At 43.9% G+C, this 16,652-nt stretch overlaps 2 protein-coding genes across 2 annotated transcripts; one reads left to right on the top strand and one right to left on the bottom strand.

The window, feature by feature from the left end:
* Positions 1-263: 263 nt before the first annotated feature.
* Positions 264-10,899, top strand: LOC124652929 (cleavage stimulation factor subunit 77-like; the record flags this gene model as incomplete). The annotated part of the gene is given in 22 exon segments (XM_047191976.1): positions 264-321; positions 449-511; positions 617-726; positions 1,024-1,124; positions 1,233-1,294; positions 1,383-1,523; positions 1,753-1,881; positions 2,662-2,708; positions 3,085-3,148; positions 3,665-3,785; positions 5,048-5,106; positions 5,213-5,281; positions 5,367-5,507; positions 6,697-6,761; positions 6,957-7,053; positions 7,341-7,400; positions 8,101-8,253; positions 8,690-8,762; positions 8,839-8,949; positions 9,109-9,219; positions 10,174-10,368; positions 10,566-10,899. Coding segments are annotated over 22 exon segments (2,199 nt in total). The 3' UTR covers positions 10,742-10,899.
* A 745-nt stretch (positions 10,900-11,644) lies between these two features.
* Positions 11,645-12,733, bottom strand: LOC124651642 (protein rough sheath 2-like). Its single transcript, XM_047190685.1, has one exon. It carries the CDS (start codon positions 12,731-12,733, stop codon positions 11,645-11,647), a length of 1,089 nt encoding a protein of 362 aa, XP_047046641.1.
* Between the last annotated feature and the right edge of the window lie 3,919 nt (positions 12,734-16,652).

The following is a 16,652-nucleotide window of genomic DNA, read 5'->3' as shown; positions in this document are numbered from 1 at the left end:
CCCTCCCTTCACCCAAGCTCTCCGCCGACTCGAAGGCTCGAACCTCTGGTCGCTCAGACCCCCTCTTCCTCGTCGGCGTGGAGCGGAGGCCCAGTTCCTCCAGCCTGATTGCGATTCTTCCGTGGGTAAGCCCTACCACCTTACTTTCGATTCATCCCTCTTTCTCCCCTCTCGCCGCGAGCAATCGAATCAAAACCCTCACCGGCTATCAGTATTTGCACCTGATTCCCCCCTGATATTTCGTGCAGGAATCCGGCGGGGGCGGCGGCGATGGACATCTACAACGTCGAGGCCGCCGAGATCCTCGCCAACGAGGCACTTGTAAGCCCAATCACCACCCATTCACTTCTCTATCGCGCGTGCCCTTTCCCCCCTTCTGACCGGGATGACCTATGCTGGCGAGTTCCCTGAGCTAATCCTGCCCTGCCCTTCCCTTCCCTTCCTTCAGCAGCTCCCCATCGCCGAGGCCGCCCCCATCTACGAGAAGCTGCTCGCCACCTTCCCCACCGCGGTGAGTCCACTTGAACTTTCCACCACATGTTCATTTGTCTGTGCTGCTGCTCTATCTTTACCCCTTTGCCAATCCTCTGGAGCTGAGACTTGAATATGCGTACAGGTGAAGTACTGGAAGCAGTACGTTGAAGCCTACATTGCCGCAAACGACGAGGAAACTGCCAAGCAGATATTCAGCAGATGCTTGCTCACCTGCCCTCACATCAATCTCTGGTGAGGGGATTCCACATTTTATTATCATGATATATATGTCCACATGCCCTAGTTCGCTTTCTTCGTTAGGCCAGAAATTCCGTCATTGTCGCTCTAACATGTTCTTCCCTTAATGTCGCGCGCGGGGTGTCACTTTTCTTTCATTTCACCTTCATTGTTTTGTGAATCCATAAACGATGAGTGTGCACCTCGTATTGCTCTTAGTTATGACTGACATATTCTTCCCAAAATAACTTTTCCAGTTTGCCAGCAACTCCAGTATTGACATTAGCTTATAGGGTTGGGTGTAACTTGCAGGCGTTGTTACATCAACTTCATTAAAAGAGTAAACAGTAAAAGGGGCTCTGAGGGTCTGGAAGAAACAAAAAAGGCTTTTGACTTCATGCTGAACTATGTTGGTAAGTATAAAAACTTCTAGCAAGCGCTGACCTCTGATAATAGGCAAGTGCCTTGTATTGTGCCACTTTTGCAGTGGATTTTTGAACTAAGAAGCTTCATTCTGCCAGGCAATGATGTTGCATCTGGCCCTGTTTGGATGGAGTACATTGCATTCTTGAAATCAATGCCGGTTTGTATTTCTTCATTTTCCTGTTCAAGCATTGTGTTCATGTAACCGTGTTTGAATTATTTGCGGTTCCTTGTTTGAAACTATTCAGGTTGTGACGCCCCAGGATGAGTCACGCCGCATGACTACTATAAGGAAAGTATACCAGAAGGCAATTTTGGTCCCAACTAGTCATGTCGAGCAGCTGTGGAAGGATTATGACAACTTTGAAAATTCCGTTAGTCGCACCTTGGTAATTGCGTTTACATTTGGATCATTCGGTCATTTTTATAAGCAGTTAGCATATAAACTTCAAACATTCAAACCCTAGTGTGAAGCTTCAGTTTCAGTACATTGATGTGTCAGTAGTGTTTACTGAACTCCACATACTTTGCTATTTTATTTTATTAAATCTCAAGACAATGCAAACCCTGTCTTGTGTGTATTTCATATAGACTCATCGTAATATATCCATTTTCCAGGCAAAAGGCTTGCTATCTGAATATCAACCAAAGTTTAACAGTGCTAGGGCGGTATATAGAGAACGGAAGAAGTACATTGACGATATCGATTGGAGCATGCTGGCCATCCCCTCTACAGGCTCCTACAAGGTAAACGGTTGATCAGGCCCTAACGCCGATTTACATTAGGTGTGGCAGTCTACAATACTGACTTTTACAAAATGGTTATGTTTTGTTGATAATTATTTCTATTTCTCAGTTACAAAAATTCATGATTATAGTTGTCGTACAAGTTGTCTTATCCATTTTCTTATTGTCACTGTTGATTCTTGTAGGGAAAACAGTAGGGTAAAACAAAACCGTGTCTTTTGATTGCAAACTTAGCAATTGGGTGTTCTAGAAAAGCTGGATGACAAGATTTATCTATCTCATTGTCGAACTGACCTACCTCTACCTGAAGTTTCAACATCCTTACTCCCCCACTCCAGTGTACAAATTTAAACGTTACCTTTTGTATGAATATGGTAGTAAATTTGTAAAAAAGTACAGTAAAAGTATGTTCAATCGCAAACCTAGTGATACTGTCTGCACCTTCATATTTTAGTTGCCAAAGATAGAGAAGTTTGACTGCACCCTTTCGAAAATATCATCGATTTTTGAACGAGGTAGTTTTCTAAAAGATATCTTCTTAGTTTGAATAAACAACTCACTGTATCAATTTGAAGTGAACACAATTGAAATGCTTTGAGACTTAAAACTAATGTTTTCTCTTTCCATACTCGGCTTTATTCTATCATCTTGTTTAGTTTATTGGTCATGCCCACTGAATAGGTATTTGAAAAGTACATTTATTTTGTTATGTATTCTGGTAGAGTGGTAGATGCATGACCAGTATTTAACTGGCAGGTAACTTGCTAATCTATTTGACAGGAAGAGCAACAGTGTATGGCATGGAAAAGACTTCTGACATTTGAGAAGTGAGTAAACATCTGTGTCAAATATGCAAGTGTAATCATGATTCAAAATTTCAGCAGAAGATTTTTGTTTGTTCTAATTCTTTAAGGGACATTTTATTTCTTTGTTGTAGAATGTAGATTTAGAGCAGGTAATCTTTGTTTTTCATTTTTTTCCTCTGCCCTAGAAGACTATATTTTGCTTATCATCTCCCTAATTTATCTGCATCCTCTCCTTGAGCTCTTTATTTCCTGGATTAGATCCTATGGGGGCAAGTTATTGAGTATGCCATGTTTCTTAATTCTAACTTGATATATCAGTTTGTCACCTTCTACCACTCAGTTCTCTCTGAGGTTACTCCCCACATTTCTGCTAACACAAGTATTTTGTTTACTGTAGGGGGAACCCTCAAAGAATCGATGCTGCAGCTGCTAATAGGCGTATTACATTTACTTATGAGCAAGTAAGCCAACATCTGTCTGTACACTTGGATTCACTCTGAAATAGTGATGATTGGCATAGTATTCCAGTTAGGCATTCTGATACATTGTGGTCAACTGATCACATGGAGGCATGTCTAAACGTGCCATGTATAGTTTTTTTTTTCTTTTGTGGTTGAAGTTTTTTGAGCTTTCTTGCCCAAGATATTGAAAATAATAGTTCACATACATACGAAGGTGCAATGCTCAACCACTCCATGACCATAACCATATCAATTTGATTGCGATAATCAGAATGTTGCTTATGGATATCAGCTCGATATGGTTATGGTCGTGGAGATTTATATCGTGGTTGAGCATTGCGGCTTCATATGCATGTGAAATATTCTTTGTTTGTCACAAATATCCTTATGAACAGAGGGGCATCAAGATTAATTTCCCTGTGTAGTGTACATTGGTCGCATTCAAAGTGAATGACTGTCTTTGGGTGTTACAATGGGGACATACTAACCAAGTGTACGACTTGTTCTTACTTTCAGTGCCTAATGTATCTTTACCATCATCCTGATGTATGGTATGATTATGCTACGTGGCATGCAAAGAATGGTTCTACGGATTCTGCAATCAAAATATTTCAGCGCGCTGTAAAAGCACTCCCTGGTAATTGAATATCCTGCGAAATTCTCTTGATCAATTCAGTTGTGATGTCCACTTCTGTAGTCAGTGCATCCTCCTGGAAGCTAGTGTCGATCTGATTTACTGAGAGATTGTGAGCATGCTATCAGGATTGTGGAAAGATCCGCAGGAAAACAAACTTATGGAATTACGATTTCACTCTTGTTCGATCTCTTGATTTGTTTATATATATTTTTCGATAAAGGGTGTTTTATTACTTAAAAGGTTCGATAAAGGATTCGCTTATATCTAACAACCTTAGCTCTGTTTGGATGAGCCAGGGTTCGATGAGCATTAAACTTTACTACTAATTTGAACTGGATCAGGCCCAATCCCAGTTCACCTAAAGAATGTTGACTGACTGGAATTAAATAACTGATTGGTAATTGGTATGTACTCTGGGGCGGCAGTCCCTAGGATGATATAAAGGAAAGTTAAGTACAACTTCCAGGAAGGCTGAACACATTTCTAAGGAGAATATCAAGTTATAATCCCCAGGACCAACTATGTGAATATGTGATGAGAGCTGATATGTCAGAATTCGTCACTGTTCAGTTCACATCTTAGATCAAGACATATACCCTCGTATTATATATGTAATTATATACATTCGATCATATGCATGCGTGAAAGACAGATACTTGTATCTTGGTCTATGCGATCCTTTTAATGATCTGCGTGAATGTATTCATGCGTGCACACAGTGTTGATATCCAGTTCGGTAGTCAATGATTGTTAGTGTGAGGCTTATTTATTTCCTGATGTGTTGTTAAATTGGATTGGTAGCTGCTGCTCCTAGTTCCTGTTTATCTCTTGTACTGATATAACCAGCAACTCTTAACTTTGTCAATAGATCAGCAAGATTTTGTCTGATTCGGATTGGTAGCAGCTCGTCATAGTTACTTATGTGTATTCTGTGACTGACGTAACTACTAAATTCCAACTTCATGTGATAGGCTATAATAATTTGAATGTTAGGTAAAATGAACATTAATTCATCATCCAGAGTTCCAGACACACACCATGAATGACATCGTATCCACAGTATTGTACAACTGATTCTGTGTTTTTTTTGCTAATTATTTTGTTATCATAACAATTCTCCAGTTTAAATGCCAGTCATGTTTGCACTGAGTTGTGAGTACTAGAGTACAACGCTAGTTACTTTAGATGGCTGTTTTAACTGAAATGTACTGTAGCATTTATTCATTTCCGGACCTGATTATTTTGCCTATTACTTTTTGTAGGTTCTGAAGTACTAAAATATGCCTTTGCTGAACTGGAAGAGTCTATTGGGGCAATTCAGGTTTATTTGCTTGATTTTTTCTCTACAATGTGTATCTGAGCACTTGCATACTTTTACAGGTACTCTTAAGATGATCATTAATTTTCTGACATGGCATGCGTTGCAGCCTGCTAAGACGATATATGAGTCTCTTGTAGCTGAAAATGCAAGCATGACATCACTTGCACATATTCAGGTTTGTTACCATTACTATTTTACATGTACTCATGATTATGGCTACAGTGTCTGGTATCTTTAGTGTTCTGTTATTTGTATTGCAGTTTATTCGGTTTCTAAGGAGAACTGAAGGCATTGAAGCGGCTCGCAAGTACTTTTTGGAAGCTCGGAAGTTGCCAAGCTGCACCTATCATGTGTATGTTGCTTATGCTACAATGTCATTTTGCCTCGACAAAGATGCGAAGGTTGTTAACTTGATGACATATGTGCATACACTTTTTCCTTTACCAAGCACTGTTAGTTTAAACCTTTGGAACTTTGTGCCAGGTAACTTGTCATCCTAACTGGTACAATGCAGTTACATCCATTCTTTCATGGTACTTAGGGGAACGTCCTTTTGTATTCTGTCCATCTCAGTTAGTTTTCCAGCTCATGCAGAGAGGATCAAGTAGGCATGGCATACCCTTCTTTTGTGCTATGAAGTACCTTACCAACCATCGAAAAGGGTTTGGTAAAGATTATCAGAGGGTTGAGGTGGACACTTAGACCTGCTTAGAATGGTGGTCTTTGATGCCGGCACCCTAGTTTTTGCTGGAATTTCCCTCAGTTAGTATGTATCCCTGCCTGCAAATAGCATGGGGTATAAGTTGGCCACAGTGGCGGAGCCAGGAACGAAGCAAGACGGGTGCTAACTTATGTGTCATGCAAAAAATATTTTATTGCATGTAAAAATCGTAGTAAACATACATTACCATGACACTAACACACATACTCTAATAAAATAACAATTGAAAATCTTTGAAAAATTCCAGATACAAAATAGATGGATTTTTTTTGAAAATTGGGGAATGAGCGCATTGGAGGAAGCGGATCGTCGGAGAGGACACAGAACAGAGCGGCAGACCTGCGCTCTAGGGGGAATTGATGTCGCAGCACTTGACATTTTCAGAGGAGACAAAGAAGAGCGAGAGAGGTGGAAGGGATGTTGTGACCTAGGAGTCTAGGACATCAGCTATCGCTGACAATCGAATGTGTGTTGCATGGGAGAAACGGAGACTCTTGAGACCACCCACCAAGCAAACTCCTCCAGTGGGCCATGTGCTGCAGTAGGCCAACTGATTCTCATAGACTTTCTATTAGCTGGACCTTTGTACTCAGTGTACGCTTTTATAAACTTTGCTGGAACGGTGTTACTGCCCGGGTAGCACCGGCTACAGCTCCGCCCCTGGTTGGCCATAAAGGTGCAATTCGTAACTTGCATACTTCAAACTGCCAGTTGCCATCATAGTAATGAAAACTTAATTGCTGAATAATAAGGTCTAATATATTAATTTACGCTGCAGTTTTTCACTTGTATTAATGTCGCTTCTTCCAGTTTGCAGTTACTCACTTATCGTGTACGTGTAGTATCTGCTAAATAGCATTCCCATGTAGGTGGCTCAAAATGTTTTTGAAGCTGGTTTAAAGAAATTTATGCAAGAGCCAGGATACGTCCTTGAGTAAGTATCCATTCAGCTTAACAAAAACTTAAATTAATTGTATTTTGGTTCACGAGCATGAACCAAATGTCTGCCGACTAGTTATTTTATGCTACTTATTTTGTTTTCATCTATTGGCAGTTGAAAAGGGTTCATTTCAGTCACGTTAAATACAAGTCAAATTGTTTAATTATTGAGACTCTTGCTATGATTCAGATATGCCGACTTCCTGTGTCGCTTAAACGATGATAGAAATGTACGTGCTTTGTTTGAGCGAGCTCTGAGCTTACTTCCTCCTGAGGAATCCGTAGAGGTAAATATTTTGTTCTATTTGATCGCAAGTTACTCAGTATTTCTATATTATGAGAAGGTGATGCGCACTTTTCAGAAAATATCTTAATTGGCATTAGTGTCCCAGGCTCCCAGCAGCAGCAATAGCAATAATATAGAGCATTTCCACCTTTTTTGTGGTGCACGGCATAGCCTCGGGAGCTCATGTTGTTGGATATTTGTTATAGAGGTGCAACATGCAAATAGATATAGATATAGATTCATATGTTTGTCTATTAGTTGTCTGAATATGTTGTTATTCTCCTGTAGGTATGGAAACGGTTCGCTCAATTTGAGCAGATTTACGGGGATTTGTCAAGCATGTTAAAGGTACGAAAATTTAAGCAAAGTGCACATGGATGTTATCATTGCATTAGTTTGAATTGGAGTGCATTTTATCTTTAGATGGTTTATATTTAAGTAAATCTAATTTGTTAGGTTGTTAATTGCAAGTTGCAAATAAGAGTTTCTTATGTTTGCATTTAACCGTTAATGACTTAAGTCCTAGTGAGGGTTCCCTCCCTTTCAAATCTGCTGTCCATGCTCTCCTTGGCACCAGTAGTAGATGATACCTATTGCAATTACATTCTTTGAGGTCTTACAACTGACCTGCTCAATACTTTGGTTTGGAATTGCCACCTACTGAACCTTACAGCACTTGTTCTGCAAAACTTTCGTCTAAAGGAATAAGGCAATAGTATAATATGCATGTACAGCAATTAAGGTTCCTGCCAGGTTTGGTAGAGAGCAGTAGACCATGCTATGGTTCTGTCAATTTTGGAAACAAAAGCAAACTTTGCAAAAGCTCGAAACCAAAGGAGGGTCTGTTTATTTTTGTATTTGCAGTTCTGTACTATCATCTTATGCTCTTGTTCCTTACCTGGCCAATTCACTGTATGGTCAGTTGCTGCAGATGAACGCATGTATAATAGCCGTTTTCATTTCCTTTTTTATGTTTCTGAGTTTTTTTCTTGGGAAAAAACTGCAGCTTTTTTATGGATTTTTATTTATATAAAATTTGTTTTCTCAGGTGGAACAAAGAAGGAAGGAGGCTTTATCTAAGACATCAGAAGATGCCTTATCGTCGTTAGAGAACACACTATATGACATTGTTTCTCGATATAATTATATGGATCTTTGGCCATGCTCATCAAAAGAATTGGATTATCTGTCAAGACAGGAGGTATATTGACCATTCTATATCAAAAAAATTGCCTTAGCCATGTATTTCTAAGCCTAACATGCCTTCTTGATTCCCTGATCGCTGAATGACTCCTTATTGAATGAACTATGAACTTTATAAAAATCATTGAATCTGCGTAAAAGATACATTTGTGTTTTTGACACATGGCATTGATTTGCAACTTCACAGCAACAATTGCAGGACATGCTTTTCAAGCATGCCCATAAATAATAAGCTGGATGACATCATTTAGTACTGATATTATACCTAAATTGGATGTACCCCTCAAGTTCTCTTCTAATTTGGCCAAAGAATGCAATTGCGCCATTGCTTTATGTTTCTGATGCGGGCTATATTTTTATGGAACTTCAGAGTCCATGTTTGGTTTCCATTGACAAATCTTGCGTGTAATGCTTTCTTCGTGTTGATATCGCAGTGGCTTGCAAAGAACATGTCTAAGAAGAGTGACAAGTCAGTTATGCTAACTAGTGTTGTTGGCCCTACCTTAGGTAATCTGCTATCTGTTAATTGTTTTTGGCAACAATAGTAAAGTGGTTGCTGACTATACCTACATTTTTGGCTCAGATAAAGGCAATGTTGGGGTTGGTGCGAATGCAAAGTTATTACCCTTGTCTGCAAGAGTTGTTCGTCCCGAGACTTCTCGAATGATTATTTATGATCCTAGACAGATAAAAGGTATGAATGGCTGCATAATTATTATTTTTTATAGAAAATCGGATGCATAGTTATTTGATGAGAAAGAACCGGATGCATGGATATTCCAGTTGTAACTGCATCAACTGTTCAGTTGCATTTGCCTATCTCACTCATGAGGCAGTGTTGTTAATTTATCAGGTCCAGTGATTACAGCCACATCCAGTGGGTACACAAAGGAGGTTGACGATATATTCAAAATGCTTTCTCCACCAATAATGTCCTTCATCACGAATTTGCCTGCTATTGAAGGTACGGTTGCATGACTGCATGAGTACTCATTGTCATCTCTTGCATAGCCACTAAGAACGATGTAAACGGAAACGTAATCGAGTGACACCTTCAATGTAAACGGTATCGACAAATAACGTAAACTGTTTGGTTACGACATTGGTAAAGCCTGTAGTTGGTTCGTGGAGTTCACAAACTGTTTGAAAATTTTCAATTAATTAAAGGAACAATTCGGGAGATCTCAATCAAGAAGACACACAGAAGGAGCCGCAACTTTTTAGATCTCAATGGAGCCGCAACTTTTTAGATCTGATCGAAGGAGTAGCCAGGCCTCTCACCAGTAAATAAGGGTAGGACACTGCGATCGACCGGGCGATCTCTGAATCCGCGGAGCGAGGGAAGCTGGGGATAGAATCATTCATGCCTTGGGGGAAATTGGAGATCGGGCACTTGAGGCTGGGGAAGGAGAAGACCAAGGTGGTTGCCTGTGGCGGGCGTCTGAAGCATGGACGGAAATGTCATGGAGAAGAAGGCGATAAGCTAGAGAGAGAGAGAGAGAGATGGTGTTATTGTGATCTGATTACACCCGCTATGTCCTGGAAACGGATTTGCACAGGGGAGGGATCTGATACCGTTTTATCAAATTACAGAGCTTACTAAACAAACAAGATTTAACAGTACCTGTTACCAGCGTTATCAGATAACTTTACAAACCCACCAACCAAACACCTTCTAAAATCTTTGCCAGATGCTATTATATTGAGAGCATGGGAACCGGTCCATGCTTAATCAAGACACTAGCATAGGCTTGGTGCATGTAGTGTGTTGGTTGAGAAATGTTCAGTAGTTTAAACTACTTGTGAGCATGCTCTTTATTCTCTAATTGAGAACATGGTTATGAAATAAAAAATCACAATCTTGGATATTGATCTGCCAAAATATTGCTGTGCTGAATTTGTATTCTTCTCTTAACAGGTCCATCACCAGATATAGACATTGTGCTTGGCGTCCTACTGCAAAGCACATTGCCAGCAGGACTTGATGTTGGCAAACCTTCTGGTCCGGTTCCTGGCGCTACCACTACTGACCTCTCGGGTCCTCGGAACCAGAATGGATCAGTTCATAGACCTCCAAGAGATGGGCAGCCCACGAAAAGGAAGGCCATTGAAAGTACTCTCCCTCCCCTCTCCAATCTTTGCTGTCCAGAAAGCCGATGTTATGTTTGCATGTTAAGCTCAAAGGGCATTTTTCGAGCTATTTACAAGTGATTCATGTTGAAGTTTTATAGTTCACTACGGACGGTCTAACCAACACAAATATGAAGGGACATTTTGGGTCCGTAGTCTAATCGGTGTTGAATTATGCAGGGCAAGAGGAAGAAGATGCAGCAGCAGCGGCGCAGAACCGAGCGATGCCCCGAGACATATTCAGGCTCAGACAGATCCAGAGGAGCCGGGGTGTGGCTCCTGCTCAGTCGGGATCCGCGGCGATGTCCAGTGGAAGCATGTTTTCTGGGGAGCAATCAGCCAACAGCTCAAGCTAGTACACTTGATGTGTAGCTAGTTCTCTGGCTGCATGTAGCTACTAATATATGATATACTCCCTCCTTTCCATGAAATTTGTCTGAGATTTGTCAAAATTTGGATGTATCTAGATGCTATTTGGTGTTCAGATGCATCCGAATTTAGACAAATCTCATCCAACTTTCATGTGATGGAGGGAGTATATCACATGTAGAAAGATGGAACTAAAATGACAGTACTTGCTAGGGCCAGGCTTAGTTAGTTTATGTTAGCCAGCCTAGGCTAAAACAGATCTTTGATTAGCTGATCAAGCAGCTGGTGTGACAACAGAGTTCTCCTGTCTTCCAGACTGCAGTGTTATGTTCTGAGTTACGATATGTTGCCTTGATTAAACAGCGCTTTATTGAATTGATGAATACCATTTAATGGAGAACACAGCCAACAGTTCTGACTGCAGATTTTCATACTGACGACCTTTTGATGTGAAATTCTCCTCTTTATTATTGTACGCGTAGTTTAATCTTGATGCCAAGAGTATAGTTCCAAATTTGGTCGTTCAAACTGGCCTACTGCATTTGCTCAGTACATCAACTGAAATCGAATTGAGAATTTTGTACGTACAAGTCTCATCCTGATGACCACGATCGAATAATTTTGATTTAAACTCATCTTGTTTTCAAAATGCTTATTTATTGCTAAGAAACGATGAACAATTGGCATGATCTAAGACTGGCCGAAAAGAAGTGAAATTACGACAGTAGCAACGGCATTACATTTCTGATCAGCTAGACTAGAGTGAGAGAAGTGAAGCTTCCAATGAAGAAACAGAAAACTAAAGATGTGCAACGAACAAGCCATCGTTGTGTTTTTGGATGTGGGGAGTGCAACAAAGAAAGCAACCAGCAATGGCCGCGGCGGGGCAGTCACCGGCCGTTCATGTCACCGGGAGACCAGCGGCGGCAGGAGGAGCCGACCTGCTCGAGGAACTTGGTGAGGCGAGCGTGCTTGGCCGCCCACTGCTCGGCCATCTTCTGCTCCTTGAGCTCGGCGTCGCGCCGGAGCCCGGCCACCTTGTCCCGGTACTCGGCCTCCAGGCGCTCCGCGGCGGCCGCCTGCTCCTCCCACAGCGCGCGCATCTTGGCCTCGAACTCCTCCGCGGCCTCGCGCCGCCGGCACGCGCGCTCCGACTCCAGCTGCAGCTCCACGCGCTTGAGCCGCCACGCCGCCTCCTTCCGGTGCGCCGCCCACGCGCGGTGCCCCTCGTCCAGCTCCCGGCAGCACTCGGCCAGCTCCGCTAGAGGAGGCGGAGGAGCTTCCGCCATCATGGCGGTGGAAGGCGGTGGCGGCCTACCGTACCCGAACGCGGCGCCGCCGTCCTCCATCATCTGCTGCTGCTGCGGCATCCACGGCGCGGGTGCCGGTGGCGCGGCGACAGCTGACGCGAGGCTGAGCGTCACGGACGGCGAGGGCGTCGGCGGGGCCGGAGCGACGGCCGCGCCGCCGTTGGCGGACGACATCCATGGCGGCAGCATGGGCGCGGCCATGAGGTGGTGGTCACCGCCAACACCAACCAGCTGCTGCCTCTCCTTGACGAGCTTCTCGGCGAAGTTCTCGAGCAGCCACTCGTACCGTCCCCTCTCGTCGGGGCTGGGCTCCGGGTTGGGGCGGCGGCTGTCCCTGATCTCCCGCTGCTGCTTCTCCTTGAACACCTCCCACCACTTGCCGAGCCGCTTGGCGGTGCGGCCGGGCACCTCGGCGGCGATCTTCTTCCACTTGTTGCCGTGCTTGGCCTGGAGGCGGATGACGAGGCGCTGCTCGTCGTCGGTGAGGGAGCCCTTCTTGATCCCGGGGCGGAGGTAGTTCTTCCAGCGCTCCAGGCAGGACTTGGCGTCGCGGTCCAGGGCCACGTTCATCCGCTGCGCCACCAGGTTCCACTCCCGGGGGCCATACTGCCGGACGTACGAGCGGAGGACGGCGTCTTCCTCAGGCCGCCACCGCTGACGCTCCTTCATCGACGACGACGACTCCATCAACGCAGGCCATCGCACATCCCACCGATTCCTCACTCCTCATAATGCACTCTGCAGCCATATCCATCCGACAGAAAAGAGAACAACATCTAATTAGCTCATTTCAATGCAACAAAAATCTCACAAATTACTACTCAATGGATTGTACACACACACAAACAAAGACGATGAAATCAGGAAAATACAAGCATTGCTTCCGATTGGGATGATCTGGTCTGACAGAGGCGCTAGTGTATTTTCAGTGAAGAACAAGAGCTGCTGCCGCTTCCACAAGCTGAACAGTGCTACTGAGCAGTGGGGTGCTACTGAGCGGCCGCTTTATTCATTGCATTGCAGCTGCGGTGATAATCTTGAGAGGGACGAAACGAAAAAAGTAGGGAAAATTAGATCCATACCATTAAAAGATTCAATCTTTAGAAAAATACCACTGAAAGTTTATGGGTTAGAAAATTACCATCGAAAGCTTGGTCCGTTATTGATTTATGCCACCACCGTGAAATGAACGTTAACTACACGAATTGATCAAACTCGTCACACCCAGCTCAACCTGAGCTCAACACAATGCACGCACACAACTTAGCCAGACCGCACGCACACGCTCCACCCAGGCTAGGCAAAAGGAAGAACACCTGGGGGCACATCTTCCCGGCGGCAGCGACTGCTGCTCCGAGTGCTCCTCCATGGTACACGTCCGCTTCACGACCACACCGCCGTCGCCCGATCCAAAGAGTCGTCAGCTTCACGTGGGGATTTCGCCTGGTCCTGCAGTCGACCCCAACGCCCATTGGATATGCGCAGAGAGTAGTCTCCTTTAGCCTCACCACCGACGAAGGATGAGCTAGAGATGCCGCCACCTAGCTGGCCGCCGGCGCCGCCATGCCATGGTGCCCAACAACTGGTGCAATGTCGCGCTTTCGGTCGCGAAGGCAAAGGCGAAGGCGCAGCCGGCGAGCACTGTCGACGACGAGAAGGACACATGTTCCTCCGACGTGTCGAACGACACCGGCTCTTCGGAAGAGGTGACGAGCCGTGAGGACGTCAAGGCGGGGCCATCAAAGAAGAAGTAGTAGTTTAATTTTTTTCAAATTTGTTTATGTTTTTTTAAGTTTTATATGTAATTTGTTTATGTTGCACAACTTTGAATATTAGTACAGCATTACCTGCACCGTACCTACAGATTTCTTCTATATATAAAGATAAAAATGAATTACTTTAAAATTTTGGGGCTGTGTTTGGGGGACGCGGCTGGAAAGCGACGTCCCCCAAAGATGACACGAAGGAAACATGTCCTCTAAACGCTCGATTCGGCGCTGTTTGGGGGCGCTTTGGAGGCGCAACTGGAGATGCTCTAATCTCCCTTTTGTATAGCTACATCTGCAATGTGAAAATATGTCCTGAAGTCATGTTATATGCTGCCATAATGCTGCTTGAGAGACCAGTAAACTACAACGCTGGAGCAGGCGTTGAAGTGCAACCTGGAGAGCTGCAAGAGAGGGCAGCGAAGTGCTGCCTTGCGGATTAATGATGTGAACGTGTTGGTCGATTCGTTTAAAGCTCCAGTTCAGGTGGAGATGACGGCGATGGTACAAAATAGATAACGGGCCAAGCTTTCAATGGTATTTTTCTAACTCATAAACTTTGAGTGGTATTTTCCTAAAGATTGGTTCTTTCAGTGGTATGGATCCAATTCTCCCAAAAAAGTAACCCGAGAGAGAGAGATGGCTGGTGGTTAGAGGCTTTTATTCATTGCAGCATTGATAGGTCTCGGCCCAGGGATACATTGCTCTGACTTGCGTACTCTACTGCTGCTACTACTACCTAAGCCAATGCATGCTCACAGCTGCTTGCTTGGCACCCCAAAAAATTCTACCAAGATTGTTCTCTTGACACTGCACAATTACTAGTGCTCAAGTGGCAGGATACAATGCAAGTTTCTTTATCATGTTGAAATACTTCACTGAAAGTAAATTGGGATTTTGTTTTTACCATGAACCAATGGTGGTACAAATGTACAATAGAATGGAATTGACAAAGAGTTAACTTTTAACTAGAGCCGAGTGATGAGCAAAGTCGCCATCAAGCATTTAATTTGGCTGATGATCAAGGACACACTACATTAATCTTACCTAATACCGCAGGAAAAGAACAAAATGAGGGAATGTGCGAGGGAGGGCGAGGAGAAGATCCAAATCCAAATTTGTATGATGATACCAGCACCATTGTGCAACCCCACACGATGATTGCTGATTACGCGTTAAAAGGCGCCATGTTAGGGCTAATCAGACAGCGACAGTTTGGAGTTTGTTGCGCGCTGCAATCGTTTCACTTTCTTATCTCCAGCAGAAGATAACGATACAGTAAAAAAATCATCAAGATTTGCAGGCACACAAACGCAAGTGGTCTACTGTATTTATCAAAGAATCTATGAAGGTAGTAGTTCTCAGGCACACAAACAAGAGGTCTTTGAAGATAAAAGGAAAGAAAAAAAAAACCATTCAAGATAAGTACATCGGTGTGGCGCTCCAGCCACATTGATAGTACTGCTGGCAAATTCAAAGGGAGGCAGGTATGATGAAGCTTGGATCTGTGGTGCTGCTTGGTGTATTATCATCATTCAGGTAAAACCTAAAGATCAATTTCTCATCATTCTCCATCCTATGTTTGGGCGTGTTTCTCACATCTGTCTGGATATTCTATAGGGTGTGGAGGGAGAAACAAGGAAATATACAATCATGGAGCAATCGAGAGCAAATGATGGAGAAAACGAAACGGCAAATCTCTAGTACCAAAGAAGCTGGCTGGTTTATTTCTCTTACCAAGAAAAGAAGGAAACATTCCACACAGCCTCGGAAGCACACTCTAAATAGTGGCATGGTTGAGTTATGAGCAAGGGAAGAACCAAAAAGGGGAAGACCAAATAAAATTCGAGTTTCCAAGAAAAGAAGGCAGCTATCTGGCTGGTTGAAGCAGCAAGTTAAGATCAAGAAACAGATTTCCCAGGCTATAAGTGCATAAATGCTAGTAGTGAAGATCCAAGAAGGTTTTGAAAGCAAGAACACGGAGCTCGTACCCAACTACTGCTACAATCCACACCAAAAAGCAGGAAGAGAAATTCCGTGCATATACCAGTCACTACATCGATCTCAAACAGTAAAATGAGCATGACTAATGAGACCAGCAATCCTTATCACGAAAGCAGCATCTACAACCGTCCCTACCAGCATCAAGACAACGAAGCTAGCAGGACAAAAGAACGAAAAGGCTACTCCGGGAGAAGACGAACTGAGGCACCAAGAACACGATGAACTTGCTCAAAGGAAGAAGAGGAGGAGGGGGAGACTTACAGAGGCACCACTACACCATCCTGCTCTTGCTCTGTTGTTGGGCTCTCTCGATCGAGCACACTTCCAAGAGAGAAAAGTGAGGGGGAGCCCAGAATTATTGCTAGGAGATCTCAACCGAAAGATCCTTTTCCTCCCTCTCCTGTTGTAGGTGTGGCGTTTATGTGGGAGCGAGTGGGTTCAGAGTGTGAGTGTGTATATATGGAAGGAAGTGGGGGTGGAGAGGAAAGGTGGGGAGGAGAAGAGGAGACAGGATGCAGCGAGAAATTAGGGCACGCGCGAGGTAGCAGCAGGGGGAAGAAAGAGGGAAAAGACGGGGGAGGAAAAGGGATGGGGGTGGAAAGGCGAGGCGTCCGTATTTATAGACAGCGAAACAAACACAGGAAAGGGCTTTGCCGGAACAGTTGCGAGCATCACCATGCATGCATGCATGGAGCCGCAGCCACACACACACATGGACGAGCACATGGAGATGCGCGTCTACCTCACTCTCTGTGGAGGAGCTCGGTGGGTGGAGCTGACTTCACAGTGGCTGTGGCCTGCGGGAGCAGGGACGCAGT

This window comes from Lolium rigidum, chromosome 5 (genome assembly GCF_022539505.1).
Source record: "Lolium rigidum isolate FL_2022 chromosome 5, APGP_CSIRO_Lrig_0.1, whole genome shotgun sequence".
NCBI lineage: Eukaryota > Viridiplantae > Streptophyta > Magnoliopsida > Poales > Poaceae > Lolium > Lolium rigidum.
The sequence above is the reverse complement of the archived record's forward strand: the minus strand, read 5'-3'. Positions and strand labels throughout refer to the sequence as shown.

Coding starts and splice junctions, on each gene's coding strand:
- LOC124651642 (XM_047190685.1), bottom strand. CDS start 12,733: ATGAAGGAGCGTCAGCGGTGGCGGCCTGAGGAAGACGCCGTCCTCCGC.